Source organism: Pipistrellus kuhlii, unplaced genomic scaffold (genome assembly GCF_014108245.1).
Source record: "Pipistrellus kuhlii isolate mPipKuh1 unplaced genomic scaffold, mPipKuh1.p scaffold_m20_p_17, whole genome shotgun sequence".
Lineage (NCBI taxonomy): Eukaryota > Metazoa > Chordata > Mammalia > Chiroptera > Vespertilionidae > Pipistrellus > Pipistrellus kuhlii.
In genome coordinates this window covers 10,377,617-10,393,029 of record NW_023425482.1, presented here as the reverse complement: position 1 = coordinate 10,393,029, position 15,413 = coordinate 10,377,617, and the positions used below count along the sequence as shown (strand labels likewise).

The following is a 15,413-nucleotide window of genomic DNA, read 5'->3' as shown; positions in this document are numbered from 1 at the left end:
TGCATAAATAATTTTTAAAAACTGCATGCATGCCCTGGCTGGTTTTCTTAGTGATTAGAACCTTGGCCCACAAACTGAGGGGTCACAGGTTCGATTCCTGCTCAAGGGTACATACCTCAGTTGTAGGTTCAATTCCCAGCCCCAGTCCTCTCTCTCTCATATCAATATTTCTCTCTCCCCTCCCCTGACCCCCGCCCACCTTCTTTCTCCCTTCTATTTTCTCTAAAGATCAGTGGAAAAAATATCCTCCGGTAAGGATTCAAAACAAAACAACCATGCATAGCCCAGATTGTGTAGAAAATATGGTCTTACAATTTGGGGGAAGAGACGAGTAGATAAAGCTAGCATTTGGTCTGTTTGCTTCCTTCATTTCCAAGCCAATGCATTTTTTAAGTGTGATATGTTAATAACAAATTCCTGTATACATGTATAATTTTTTTTAAAGCAGTTTTTTAAAGATATTTTTATTGGTAGTATTTATATATATATATATATATATATATATATATATATATATATATATATATATAATATATATATATTTTATTGATTTTTTACAGAGAAGAATGGAGAGAGATAGAGAGCTAGAAACATCGATGAGAGAGAAACATCGACCAGCTGCCTCCTGCACACCCAACAGGGATGTGCCCGTGACCAATGTACATGCCCTGACCAGAATCAAACCTGGGACCCTTCAGTTCGCAGACTGACACTCTATCCACTGAGCCAAACTGGTTTCGGCTGTTTTAATATATTTTTCTTGCTTTTAGAGAGGGAGAAGGAGAGAGAGAGAAACATTGATAAGAGAATCACTCATCAGCTGACTCTTACACCCTCCCCCCGCCATTGGGGATTGAGCCCGCAACCTGGGCACATGCTCCAACCTGGAATCGAACCTTGACCTCCTGGTTCATAGGTCGACACTCAACCACTGAGCCACACTGGCTGGGCCGGGTTTTTTATTTGTTTGCACTACTGACATTTGAGCCAGACCATTCTCTGTAGTGGGAGCTATTCGATGCAATATAAGATGCTTGGCCGCATCCCTGCCCTTGATCTACGGTACTAAATGCCAGTCGCACGCCCTTCCCCTAGTATAAACAGTCAAAACTAACTCCAGACATTGTCACATGTCCCCAGGGTGGCAAAAGTCATCCTCAATCAAGAACCACTGCTTTAAAGCAAGATTATAAGCACTTTTCATCCTATTAGTCTTCGTTAGCATTTAACGGCTGACAGATTTTTCCATCAAGCCGATGGACCACAGATTAAGCATTCCCCTAAATTGGACATTTAGACAGGCGCCACTTACAAATAAGGCTCTCGGGAACATCTTCCTGTGGTTACTCTTTCCCTCCTATAATTCTGAAGTAATTCCTTAGGATCGATTGCCAGATATGGAATTAGTGGGATCAGTTCATTGAGAAGGATGGTAAAATTGTAAAGCCTGGGCCTTCCGCAAAAGCCTGGAACAAATAAGTAAGCTTGAAGAAATCTTGCTGAGTCAAGCTGACCTCTCCCAGCCCTCTTACACAGCCCTTTTGCAGACGTTCCACTGAAAACTGAAGTGATCAAAGCAGTTTCAGATGGCGGTTGGATAGTATTTGTCTAGATACTGCTGTGCAAAGCTGTCGTGAACAACTTGGAAACATTATACATAATTTAAATAATTAGGTACTGCTGGCAGCAGAGCAAGTTACTATATTTAAGAGAAAATGTGTTTATCCAGAGTTGACGTCCTGGGTGTGGGCAGCTTCACGCTTTGGGCGCTGTTGGGGATGCCCATGGAGTGTGGCGGTGATACAGGCTCATCATGTGGGTTCCAGGTGGAGCAGTGACTCTCACAGAGCTGCTCTGAGAAGGGATTTTGGAGGAAATGACTGAGTATGTCAGATTTCATTTTAGCTGCTGGTTTTCGGGTTTTTCTTTAACTCCAAAGCTGTCACCTGGTTCTGAGCCACCAGGCCAGCGGTGTGTCCGCCCCACACTGCGACAGGAGTTTCTGGGAAGCGGAGCCGGGTAGTGTTCCGTAGACCCTGGCTTTCTCACTGTCCAAGGTCACACCCTGTTTGATTTATCACCATATCCTCTGTCATGCCAGAGAGAGACCCTCGTAAACAGCTTCACAGGAGATTTGTCTGAGCAAATGATTGATCCAGTGAGGACTGAGATGGAGTTTACTCATAAAACATTTGCTGAGAGAGAGGTTAAAGCCCTAGAAAACTGTCAATAAACACTTTAAGCCCCTTCTGAAGAAACCATTTATTTACAAGGCACAATTACTTTATCAATTCCCAGTCCTTTACTCAGCTGTGTGGATGGTTCACAAAGAGAATTTTTAGTGCCGTTTTATCACACACTATATTTAATTTGGAGCAGGAAAAGAAAAGGAGGGGGACTTGGAAAAATTCCCATAAACAACCTGTATATAACCCCTATTAGCACTTTGCTATATTTCCTTTGCCTGATAATTTTTTGCCTAGGATATATTCATAGAGTCATCTAATGCATATGAATGTGTGCCCTTTATCCGCTTCACAGGTGATTTGTAGCATTTTTTTCTATGTTATTATATATATGATTTCCAGCCATTAATGCCTATTTCATTAGTGTGAGTCCCTAACGCACTTAACCATTCTCTCACTGATGGACAGGTTGTTGGTAGCTTTACACTTTATAAATAATGAAAGTCTTCCTATAACACTTTTTTATTAAAAATTCTTTCCTGAGGCTAGATCTTTAGTAATGGAATAATAGATCAAAGAGAGAAAAGAAAGACCATGTACTTTTGGGTACATGTCAAATAGTTCTCTGAAAGCAAATAGTTTCTTTTAAGTTGATGTATTATATCCAGTCTTGCCGTTAATAGAAAAGGGCCTTTACTCAACTGGTCTAAACTTGTGAGATTCAGAAAAACAGGCCAGGAGAAAGTGTAGGAACTTGAATATTCCATCCTAGTCATCACCTATGGGCGAGCTGGCAGCATGTGAATGGTGTGACTGAGAAACTGGCCACCCTGGGACCTTGGAGTGCTGACCCTGGTGGGAGCCAAGATGCAGAGATGGAGTAGCCTAGTGGATAGACCAGGATGCTGTGGGTCCCGGTGAGTGCTCAGCCACAAGACGTGTGTATCCTTTTGCAGGAAAGGTGCACACACTCCAGAGTCCTACAGGGCCCGGAGGGGTCGGGATGCACTCTGGAGCTGAGTTGGCCCTGGTTTTGAGGTTGGGGAAGATTTCCTTACAGTTGAGGAGATCCAGAGGCACAGAGAAAGACCCTCCTTGAACATGAACAGCTAAAGTTTGCCCATTGTCAGTTCTAAAGAGCAGAAACTCTGGGCCTGCCATGAAGACCCAAAACTTGACCTGACAAAACCATGAGCACAGACTGGCCAGCATGGCTCAGTGGTTGCGCATCAGCCTATGATCCAGAAGGTCAGGGTTTGATTCCTAGTGCTGGGTATATGCCTGGGTTGCGGGCTCGGATCCCAGTATGGGGCGTGCAGCTGATCAATGTTTCTCTCTGATCATTGATTTCTCTCCTCTCCTCTCCTCTTCTCTCCTCTTCTCTCCCCTCCCCTCCCCTCCCCTCCCCTCCTCTCCTCTCCTCTCCTCCCTCCCTCTCCCCCCCTTCTTCTTCTCTGAAATAAAAAATATATATTTAAAAAAAAACACAAAAAATTATGAGCACACAATGAAAAGAAGAACTCGCGTAGAATAATAAAAAGAAGACAAACCCAGCTAGACACCTTCTACAGGTTGCTGGCAGTTGAAGTAGAACTGTTGGAAGCATCCAGTGAGAACCCTAACTCATGTGTCAATAAGAGCTTTCAAGGATATCCAAGTAGAGCACTAAAAAAAAACCCTGAAATTTGAAACAAAAACAAATTTCTTGAATTTAAAAATTCAGCATATGAGCAGAAACATTCTCATCAGTGACCTAAAAGGCAGCATGAAAGAAATGTTTCACAATTGAGAATGATATCGCCTTGAGATGGAAATCATAAATGAAAAGATAAGCTCAGAGGACAGATGCCAATGACCCAATATGCAAGCATGTTGCATAGGACAAAGTGGGACAGTTGGGTGAGGAGCTATTAATGAAACAGGTAACAGAGGGACTTTTCTCTGATTTGCTGCTTGAGAGTTCACGTGATGCCCTGGAGGGATGAATGGAAAACACACACATGCACCTGATATTGTACTGTAGTACAGGTTTTTTTGTTGTTGGTTTTGTTTTTTGTTGTTACTCCTCACTGGAGGATATTTTTCCATTGATTTTTAGAGTGGAAGAGAGTGGGAGAGACAGAGATAAACATCAGGGTGGGAGAGACATTAATTAGTGGCCTCCCGCACACATTCTTACCAGGGTTAGATATCAAGCCTACAGACTAGGTACATGCCCTTGACCAGAATCGAACCAGGACCCTTTAGTCCGCAAGCCCACACTCTAGTCACTGATCCACACTGGCCAGGGCTTAGTAAAAGTCTTGAATGCCGTGGATAAATTAAAAAGAAACTGAACTTCCCAACTCACTAAGTTATCTACAAATAAATTCAATATAAATCTAACATCAGATTTGTCCATTTTAGTATTAGAAACTAGACTTAAAACACATGCACTGAGCATTCATCTTTAAAATTTTATAAATACTCATAAACTAACAGGACTAAAAAAACAGAGATAAAAGCTAACTAAATGAAACATAAAACAAAGAGAATAGAAGAAAAAACAAATGCTGACTCATTCAAAAAACCAATTAAGTAAACTCTTTGCCTGTTTAATCAAGGAATACAGTAAGAGCAAAAACACAGGAGTAAATATTGAAAATAAGACTGAACTCCAAATAATAAGATAAATATGAAAAATGAGGGCAAACGGGTGACTGCCATGAAGTATGTAAACGGGCTAAAATTGTTTCAAGAAGCAGTACAAAATATACAAAATCCTGTAGGAAACATTTGAAGGGTAATAACTGAAATTAAAAAGGAATGTTAAGTGCGAGTAGATGACAGATACATTGCTGGTGAGCACTGGAGTTTTTCAAGGACATTTCTGTGAAGGTGACAAGAGAGATGGGTCAGTAGCTGGAAGGAAATGTGGGGTGAAGGGAGAGCTTCTTAAGATAAATTTGCACGCTGCTGAGGGGGGTGAGTTAGTAGTAAAGGGCAACATTGACACAGGAGAGAGAAAGAGTATGCACAGGAACGAAGAACTGAGTAGGAAAGAGGACATGGGACCCTGGGCCAGCGGGAGAGAAAGCATGGGATATGGTATATGGGCCCAGGATGGGCAGGTTTCCCAGGTGATTTCTTCTATGTTCTACGTAAAACAGGAAGCAAGGCCATCAGCTGAGCTTGGGGAGGGCTGATAAGAGCTGGAGGTGTGAAACAGTCATCTTAAGGGGTCAGAAAAAAGAATTACTTAATGAAATATAGGATTGCATTGTTTAATGTGCTTCTATAATGTATTCATTAATGTTTTTCTTAGGATTTTTGCACTGGCTTTCTCTGAGTAATTAGTCTTTGGATTTTGGTTAGGTTTTGTTATACTGGCTTCATTAAAATTACTTGGAGACCTTCCTTCCTTCTCAGGGCTATGGCACATTTTGAATAAACCCAGAGTTAACTGTAACATGTAACAGATATCGTTTGTGAAACTTCCTGGGCATGGTTATAAAACTTTGTCCTTTTCTTCTGGAATAAAAAAAAAAAAAAAGTCTCTTCAATTTTCTTTCTCTTATGGGATAATTTTCTATAATAGGAAATGTATATATACTGCTTGCTTCTAACATATGTATTTTTAAAATAAATATGGGGAAATAAACCAGATAAAATAAGGTACAATGAATAAGAATGAATACATATATTTTAGAGAATACATATATTCATTCTTTCCATTATCATCTTGTTTATTTTACAGGTTCCTTCCATTGCTTTTTATCTATAGTTGTATACCTGTGCCTATGTCTTACTTGGGCTTTCACACATTTCTAGATTAGATAATGGATTAGCTACTTGGTTGATTCTATTTGTGTGTTTTTTCTACAAAACAACCCAGCTCTTGCATTTATTTTATATTTTGGCTTTCTTATTCAACCATTTCCATGTTTATCTTTACTGACTCAGTCTGCTTTCCTCAAACTTCTTTCATTTTTTAATGACTGTGTTTGGATACTCAATTCATTTATTTTTGTGGCTAATACAATGGGCACTGAAGGCTGTGCACAACTAGAAGATTCAGGGCAAGGTGGGCTTCGCTTTTCTGAAAACCTCTTCAGAGAAAGAGATTTGGCAAGTGCCCAGGACTCAGGCCATGGCCAGCTCTTGCTTGAGGGATTGGGATAAAAGTGGACACAGTCCTTCAGCTGGGACACAGGTGTGATCTGTAGGGTTCCTGAGAACCCAGACCCCTAAGCCATCACCCTAAAATTTAGCTGATCCTGCCCTTGGGAGTCCTCTCCCCTCCCTCAGCCCCCATTTATAACATTCAGAAAACCAGACACCAACATATAGATTCAAGGGAGGAATCAACCTCCCCATCCAAGATGAGCTTGTGCATTAAAATTTTAAAGCACTCAAAGAAAATGATGCCAATTTAGCTCACAAACGTAAAAGCAAGAGCATTCATTCCAGTAAATCTAAAAACAACCTTGAAATAAATGTGTGTGGGTTTTTCCCCAGAAAGAACCCAATGAAGACCAACCCTTCTTACTATTAATCAGGATCATGTAGGAATGAAAGGACCAACTAGAAATTATGGAAATACAATATGAAAAATTATGAAAGAAATTGCTTTCAAGATTAGTAAGTGGGAAATTCCAGGGAGGACATAGTTAAGGAAAGAATTAGTTAACATGAAGATTGTGTTGGAGAATATGCTTTGAACAATGCAAGCAAGATGTAAATGTGAAAAACTAGAGTTAAAAATAGGATGGCGGGAGAAACCAAGATGGCGGCATAGGGTAGACACTCAAATGCAGCCTACCACAACAATTTTGAATTTAGAACTGGAAAACAGGGGAAACGTTGCCCTGAAGCACCTGACGGCTGGCTGAGAGGAGGCTCTACCATCTGGGAAGGAGAGAGAAGGCACCCTGAGCCTCAGAAACTGTGAAGGTGTGGAGAACTGTGTGCAGGAAAAGGCAGCTGCAGAGTTCACTGCTGGCTTACTCCAGGCACACAGAGAGGGCGGACAGCTAATGTGTGGCTGGCTTTCTTGTTTAAGAGGAAAACAGAATCACCGTATTGCTCTGATAGACAGCCCCAGTCAGGGAGAGGCCGGACTGTCAGGCAGTGGGCAGAGATCTCTCGAAGGTGTGTGAAGCCAGTGGCCAATACTGTGGGACTCGGGGAGGGGCAGATGGGAAACCAAAGCTTGTCTGCATCACCCCGAGACTCCGCCCCATCCAAGCTGAGCATAGAAGCTCTCTTGGAGGCTGGCTTTCTCTAAGGAGGGACTGACCAGAATCCAAAGCTTGTCTGCACCTTTACCAAAGAGGTGTGCGCGCCTGCAACCAATCTTGCAGGACTCACCACGAATAGGACTTTCCTAAGGCAAGACTGACATGGAACCAAAGCTTGTCTGTGCCACCCCGAGACTCTGCCCCATCCAAGCGGAGTACAGAAGCCCTCCTAGCCGAGACACTGCTGATCCTCACAGCCAACTGGCTTGGAGATCAACGCTTCCCAGTGATACCAACAATAAGCAAGGCTTAACAACAAGACTGCACACACATCCTACAAAGGGCTACACCAAGACTGTCCACCTCAGGTAACTGGGAAGGCTGTGCTACTGGGCTCTACCAGAACACCTAGCACACAAAACTATTCCATCAAGTTAGGGAAACAACTAAAATGCAGAGGAGAGGCAGGACACAAAGGAAGGAGATTGAGGAAAAGAAAGGAATGGACATTGAGTTCAAAACTACAGTTATAAGGTTTTTCAAGAATTTCCTTAAAAAGGCCGATAAAATAAACAAGACCTATGAGGATATGAAAAGGGATCAACTACAAACAACTAGAAATAAAGAAAACGCTGAAACTGGTTTGGCTCAGTGGATAGAGCGTCGGTCTGCGGGAGGTCCCAGGTTCGATTCCCGTCAAGGGCATGTACATTGGTTGCGGGCACATCCCCAGTAGGGGGTGTGCAAGAGGCAGCTGGTCGATGTTTCTCTCTCATCAATGTTTCTAGCTCTCTATCCTTCTCCCTTCCTCTCTGTAAAAAAAAAATCAATAAAATATATTTAAAAAAAAAAAAGAAATTAGTAGAAATAAAGAAAACATTGTCTGAAATAAAAAATATTTCACAGAGTCCTAAAAACAGACTGGAAGATTGCAAGAATCAAGACAAAGATTTAGAACACAAAGAGCTAGAGGACACTTCTCTGCAGAAGCAAGAAGATAAGAGAATCCAGAAAGTTGAAGATAGTGTAAGAAACCTCTGGGACAATTTCAAGTGAACCAACATCAGAATTATGGGAGTGCCAGAAGAAGAGAGAGAGCAAGATACTGAAAGAATATTGGAAGAAATAGTGACAAATCTTCCCCCACCTGGTGAAAGAAATAGACTTATAAGTCCAGGAAGCACACAGAACCCCAAACAAAAGGAATCCAAAGACACATCATAATTAAAATTCCAAGAGCAAAAGACAGAGAATATAAAAAGCAGCAAGAGAAAAACAGGTAATTACCTATAAAGGAGCACCCATACAATTGTCAACTGATTTCTCAACAGAAACCATGCAGGCCAGATGGGAACAGCAAGAAATATTCAAGGTGATGAATAGCAAGAATCTACAGCCAAAAATACTCTACCCAGCAAAGCTATCACTCAGAATCAAAGGCCAGATAAAGGGCTTCACAAATGAAAAAAAGCTAAAGGAGTTCATCACTGCCAAACCAAAATTATATGAATTGCTGAAGGGGGTTATTTAGGAAGAGGAAGAAGATAAAAATAAAAATTACGAACAACAAATACGTAACTATCTACAAGTGAAATTAAAAACCAAGGGAATTAAAAAATCTGATGAACAATATTAACTGTTGAATATAATAGAATCAGATGTATGAAAGGGGAGTGGACTGACGATTCTCAGGGAAAAAGGGAGTGGGGGGTATGGGAAGGAACTGAACAAAACCTTGCACCTATGGATGAAGACAATGGGTGTTGGGGAAAGGGTGGGGTGGGAACTTGGTGGAGGAGAGCAATGGGGGGGGGGGGGGCGGGGAAGAAAGAGGAACACATTTGTAATAATCTGAACAATAAAGATTTATTTAAAAAAAATAGGATGGCAGGATGAAAAACTTCAACATAAAATATTTAAGGTGTTGATGACCGAGATTTCCCAACATTGAAGATTCCAACTATAAACACAGCAGTATAAGTAAGATCCATGCATAGACACACCATATTGAGTTTAATTGGCAGAACCAGGATAAAGAAAGTTATAAAAGAGAAAAAAAAAAAAACAGACTACTGACAGAGCACTGACCAATGACAGGAATACTCCCTCCTATAGCAATAGTAGCCTAAAGACTAAGGGATATCTTAAAAAAATTTTAAGACACAAGCTGTAAGTCTAGACATTCTGTATCTTAATAACTACCATTCAAGAGTGAGGACAAAAGGAAGGTATTTTCAGACATTCAAAGGCAGGTAACTTAGCCCTAAAAAATCTTTGTTTCAAAAAACCCCAAAATCCTTATTCTTTTTTATTTATTTTTATTTCAGAAAGGAAAGGAGAGGGAGAGAGAGAGAGAGAGAAACATCAATGAGGAGAGAGAAGCATTGATTGGCTGCCTCCTGCACCCACCCCTACTGGGGATCAAGCCTCAACCCAGACATGCACCCTGCCCCAGAATCAAACTGTGACCTCCTTTTTTAATGGGTAAATGCTCAACCACTGAACCACACTGGCCAGGCCACCATGATCAATTTTAAAACATTTCTATCACCCCCAAAAGAAATGTTCTGCTCACTAGTTGTCTCCACTCATTTCATCCTCACCCCAGGCAATGATAGTCTACTTTGTCTCTATGAATTTTCTGTTTGGACATTTAATAGGAAAGGAATAATGGCATGTGGTCTTTTGGAACTGGTTTCTTTCCCTTAGCATGTTTTCAAGGTTCATCTATGTTGTCGTGTATTACCTTGCCTATTAATAAGGCTCTTTATGAGACCTTAGATGCTTTGTTGCATCCTGCTTACCTTTCTGTCCTTATATTAGTCTGTTCTCCCCCTCACCTGCTGGGTTCCACTTTGCACACCCCAAAGGTGATGTAGACCAGTGAAAAACCAGATTTGATTAAGAAATAGGGTCAATGGGCAATGCATTTGTTATTCCAGTGTTTCCCAATAAAGCGCTCCTTTATTGTGCACAAGCGTTTTTTGTTTTTGTTTTTTAAACTGCTTCTAATGCAATCAATACTTGCCAGTATTGTCTTTGGTTACAATAGGCTCTGGATTTTCTGGGATAATCCCAGTTTGCAGAGCATCTGCCCCGTGCTTCCATCTGCCCACACTCATAAGATGCGATGGCCCACCTTCTGGTTTGGAAGACATTGTCACCACATGATTCTCTTCTCTCCAGGAATGTGAAGAGGAACTGTACTCTTCCTGTCGCCAGCTGCGGAGGCGGCAAGAAGAGCTGAACAACCAACTCTTCCTATATGACACACACCAGAACTTGCGCAATGCCAACCGGGATGCCCTCGTTAAAGAGTTCAATGTCAACGAGAACCAGCTCCATCTGTACCAGGAGAAGTGCAACCGGAGGTAGGCACCTCTTCCCCACCTGCAGACCCTCAGATCTCACTCCTCCCAGCACAGTGACATCGGACACGTGGGGCCAGGCTTCAGGAAGGCACCATCGTCTTTAGAAATCCTTTGCCTGGTACCCTTGACTCTAGCTCTCTTTGCTCAGTAACTGAACTTGCAGTGGTGTCTTAGGTATCCTAACCCTCCTTAAGTGGAACTATCATCACTAGGAGGACATTTCAAGATAATAGTGAAAATAACAATGACCACTACCTTTTAAAGAGACCCTATCAAACTCTCAAGAATGGGTTAGCCCAGTGGTTCAAAATCAGGGCAGAATCACCTCCAAGTGATCCTTTTGATTGTGCTACAGACAGGTAATGGGGCTGAGACAGCCAGGTGTGCCTAGTGTCCTGCAGTGTGCCAGATAGTGCTGCTTAAGAAAGCATCATCTGCTTGGCCAGGTGGCTCAGTTGGTTAGAGTGTCTTCCTGATACGCCAACATTGTGGGTTCAATTCCTGGTCAAGGCACATACCAGAACCAATGACAGTAAGGGGCGAGGGCATATGCTGAGGAGCGGGAGCAGCTGGGGAGAGGTCAATGGGGGGAAAAGGAGACAAATGTAATACTTTTAGCATTAAAGAATTTAAAGTAAAAAAAAAAAATTCAATGAATCCGTAAATAAGTGGAACAACAAACCAATGTTTCTCTCTCTCTCTCATCAAGAAATAAGATGTTAAAAAGCACTAGCCTCCCAAAATTCCTGTCGCAGCCTCCAGTGGGAATCAGAGTGTAGGCTCCTTACCCGTATTGTTCTCATTTCATCTTTACTTCAACCTGACCTATAGCAGTGACCTCAATGCAACGGCCAGTGAGGAAATTGAGGCTCAGAGAGATTAAAAATCTTTCCAGGAAGCCGCCTCCCCGGTTCTCAGCCCTGTACCACGCCATCAAGAGTGGCCTGCGGTTGTGCGTTACAAAGCATATGGCCTGTGCCTCAGTCTGGTGGATGATGGTGAAATCTGTTTTATTTCAGGTTAAGAGAGAAGAGGGTCAGCAACAGCAAGTTTTACTCATAGAAACCAGGGTGCGTGTGTTAAGGGTGTTGTGTGTGTGTGTGTGTGTGTGTGTGTGTGTGTGTGTGTGTGTGTATGTGTTTGCATGTAGAAGAATGTGCCGTATTAAGACCGTGGGATCATGCTAACCCATGATGTCATCCTCTACAGTCAAGATTGATGTTCCCGAAGAAGACCCGATCAGCTCGAGCTGGGTGATTTCCTCCTAATTTTTTCGTCTTGGACAATTTCTTAACTTATAATTCTTTATAGAGGATCCCCAAATCACATTCCTCACCTCTGGCCTCTTGTGTTCCAAACCTCCTTGAATAAAAGCAGTGAAAATCCCGAACAGTTAGACCCTCTGTGCATGACCTGCACAGTGAGCAGGATTCTTTTTCTGGCCTCTCAGGACCCAGGTAATTGACTTCCATGGGAGGTGAGCCCGCAATGTAAGGAACTAAATTAGCTTTGGAAAAGGATTTAACTACAAGGCAAACGGTTCTACAATTAAGGCCATCGGATTTCACCAGGACCCAGAGAGGAGCCCTGCCTCTGGCTGCCACATCTGCCCAGCTTCCCTGCCCCAGGTCAGTGGACTCAGCTCAGTGCACTTTAACGACCACTGGCTGGCCAGCTGGCTAGACGGACCTGCTGTGGTGCCTGAGTCCCTGGACTCTCTGTTCATTAAGACATTGTCTAGTTCAAGATAGAGATTTACTTGGTGACTGGAGTTATTGGGGGTGGGAGGTGGAAATCTTGAAGCTGCTGATTTAAAAAAACAAAAAACAACCTGTTAGAAACCAGAAACCTAGGGAAGGCTCAGCCAGCTTCTTACTCCTGCTCTGCCCACTCCTGAGCTGGCTGGGTCACCAGGGGGGAGGCTCTGGGTCTGCAGCTCCCACAGCCAAGAGGTCAATTTACTGCCTGAAGGAGGTGATGCAAGTTGGGTCCCATGGGGCAGTTTCTCAGTTTTCTGAGTCTGGGAATCAAACTGTACCTTTCTAATGCGTAAGCAGGCTGAGTCCTGTGGCTTAAGCTTTAGAAAGATACAGACCATCTCAAATGCAGCCACCCCAAAGCCCCAGACCCACCTGAGACAAGATGACACTCCTCTGCACCCTGCGATACAATTTAATGATGTGTAGTGTGATGACTCCAGGAGGGTTTTTAAGGATGAGGGTAGTGGTTGGGGGAGTAGTCAGTAGAGTCAAAATCACTCAAAGTGAACCGAGAAACGACTTAGAGGGGAAAAGGTGTAACGGTGAAAACGATTGTGGTGGCAGGAACAAACTAGCAAGCAGTAAGACTGGTAGCTTTAACTGGATGAAACTGGGTCCTAGAAACGCATGGAGCCCTCCCCTGGTTATCCTGGGCTTAGCCTGCATGTATTGCTGATGAGCATGTTGAAACCAGCATTGTTGAAGCCAGGCTCTCTCTGATCAAAAGACCTCATTCCTTCATTCCACAAAAATTTCTTGAGCACCACCATACGCCAAGCACTATGCCAAGGTCTGGGGGTACAATGTTTAACAGAAGTTTATTTTTAAACAGAAAAAAAAGGCCATGGTTTTATGGTTAGAAATGCTTCTAAAAGAAATGCATTTTACCTTCTAGGAAGTGAGGAAAAGAGGTAATAGCAGTCTGACTAAGGTGGGGCTCTTATTTTGTCGCATTATTTTAGTTATTCCTTGAATTGGGAACTGCTTTTATTTGGCAGCCAGTAACTGAGGGAAGACTGTTCCTGCTGGTAGCAGATGTTTCTGAGCAACTTTCAGAGAAGGCTGGATGGAAAGGCACTGAGCCGAAGGCTGCAGGGAAGGACTTTACAGATCCTGTAGCCAGTGCCCCACTAGCCACCCCCACCGCTACCCCCATACCTCTTTGGCTCCATTATTACCTTACATAGTAGAGCTCAGATTTTGCTGTCTTTTACCTCTGTTTTCAGCTCAGGAGTGAGTAAAAGACATTAACCTTTGCACTTCACTCCCCTTTAAAGCCAAAAAGCTAAGTAAGGCCTGGATCCCCTTTCTGCTTAAAATGGATGTTCTGCTGCCATATCAAAGCAATTGAGAAGTGGTGGCATAGAAAGCAGGGGTTAAGCATCTTTCAGCTGCCACTGTGTAAAATCCACACCTAGCAACAAGTGCAAAGAAAGAATAGGCAGGAAATGGGAGGGGAGGGAGGAGGGTTGTGCTATAAATGGTGCTGGGAAAAACTTTCCCCCTAAAACTGTCTGCTCCTCCTCGGTGCTCTCATAGCTTGAATCTACCAGGAGAGAATATTTGTTCTGGTTGCAACATTCTCTTAACAGGAAAACACATGAATCTGGATTCTTGGTGGTGGTAGGATTCTCTCAGGAAAGATACGGAAAGGGAAAGGGAAGGGTGCAAATGACATCACCGCTCTTTCTAGAAGTTTGCCTGGATGCCACAAAACCCAAGTCCTATAACGTATCTAGCTGAGATTATGATTTAGCAGTCATGTGTTAAACACAGTTCAGTCAGATCAAGCAGAAGAAGACAAGAATGTCCTAAAATATGGCAGCAGCATTGACGGACCAAAACCATGATTGTGGATGTTAAATTGCTTTTGTTCAGTTCTCTAAGGATTAGTATTATTGAGGCATCGGTTGTTACATAGAAAAAATAAAGGGGGAGGCTGGTGAAATCATCTGAATTTGGAAAATTTAGGTTATACAAATTTAACTTTTTTTTTTCCCCCCTGTAAAACTTTGGTATTCTATTGTGCATAGTTAAGAGGGGTGTAGAATATCAGATTTCCCAAATTTGATCTCAGAAACTTTTTGCCAAGGAATATCTCATGGGACTAATGTATAGTGGAATTTACTAGGAGACTTGCTGCTCTATTAAGAAGGCAGCCAGGAAACATAATCTAATAGTTCACAGTTGGACCTTAAACAAGGGAGTTAGGGCACCGACCTCCCCCCACATACACACACTGTGCAGTCAACTTTTTACTCCTCCAAAATTTAACTACTAATAGCCTATATTGACCAGAAGCCTTACCAATAACAGATAGAAACCCTAACCCTGCACACCCCCTACTGGGGATTGACCTGCAATCCAGGCATGTGCCCCAACTGGGAGTCAAACTGGTGACCTTCTGGGTTGACGCTCCACCACTGAGCTATACTGGGCAGGCAATGGTCTTTAAACTGGGCCAACCTTATCCCTAAGTAGCCTACCAGAGCTTTCCAAGGAATACACAGGCCTGAATCATTTTAGGGGATCAATTTTCAGATCCTCACTTTTCTATTGTACTGTTTCATAAGAATCATCTGCCTGAGAAAAATGCCTTTTTTCTCCCCTACAAAAGAAAATATCTTTCCCCATCTTCAATCTTACTGTAAAACATGACTCAAGGTATAAAATTCAAAAACATGGGTGTTTAGACAGTGCAGGCTTCCTAACAGCAGGGTACAAATCCTTTTGCAAGTCTGATTGTTCCCTATTCTTTGTTTTCAACAAAATTGAAGGAACACTCATGATTTCTGAATATTTAAAAAATGTAATTCTGAAGGAGTTGGAAGAATTCGGTTATCCTGCCACCACAAAACTCCTGTTCCCATCTACTTA

General features: G+C 42.5%; 1 protein-coding gene across 2 annotated transcripts in view; it reads left to right on the top strand.

The window, feature by feature from the left end:
- Positions 1–12,161, top strand: part of PLCG2 (phospholipase C gamma 2) — a 145,604-nt gene extending 133,443 nt beyond the window's left edge. For both annotated transcript variants that reach the window (XM_036440576.2, XM_036440577.2), the window contains exons 32-34: positions 10,592–10,776; positions 11,796–11,865; positions 11,900–12,161. In XM_036440576.2, the coding sequence (XP_036296469.1) occupies positions 10,592–10,776; positions 11,796–11,838 (228 nt within the window). In that variant the 3' untranslated portion in view covers positions 11,839–11,865; positions 11,900–12,161. The remainder of the gene's footprint in view (positions 1–10,591; positions 10,777–11,795; positions 11,866–11,899) is intronic.
- The last annotated feature ends 3,252 nt before the right edge of the window (positions 12,162–15,413 follow it).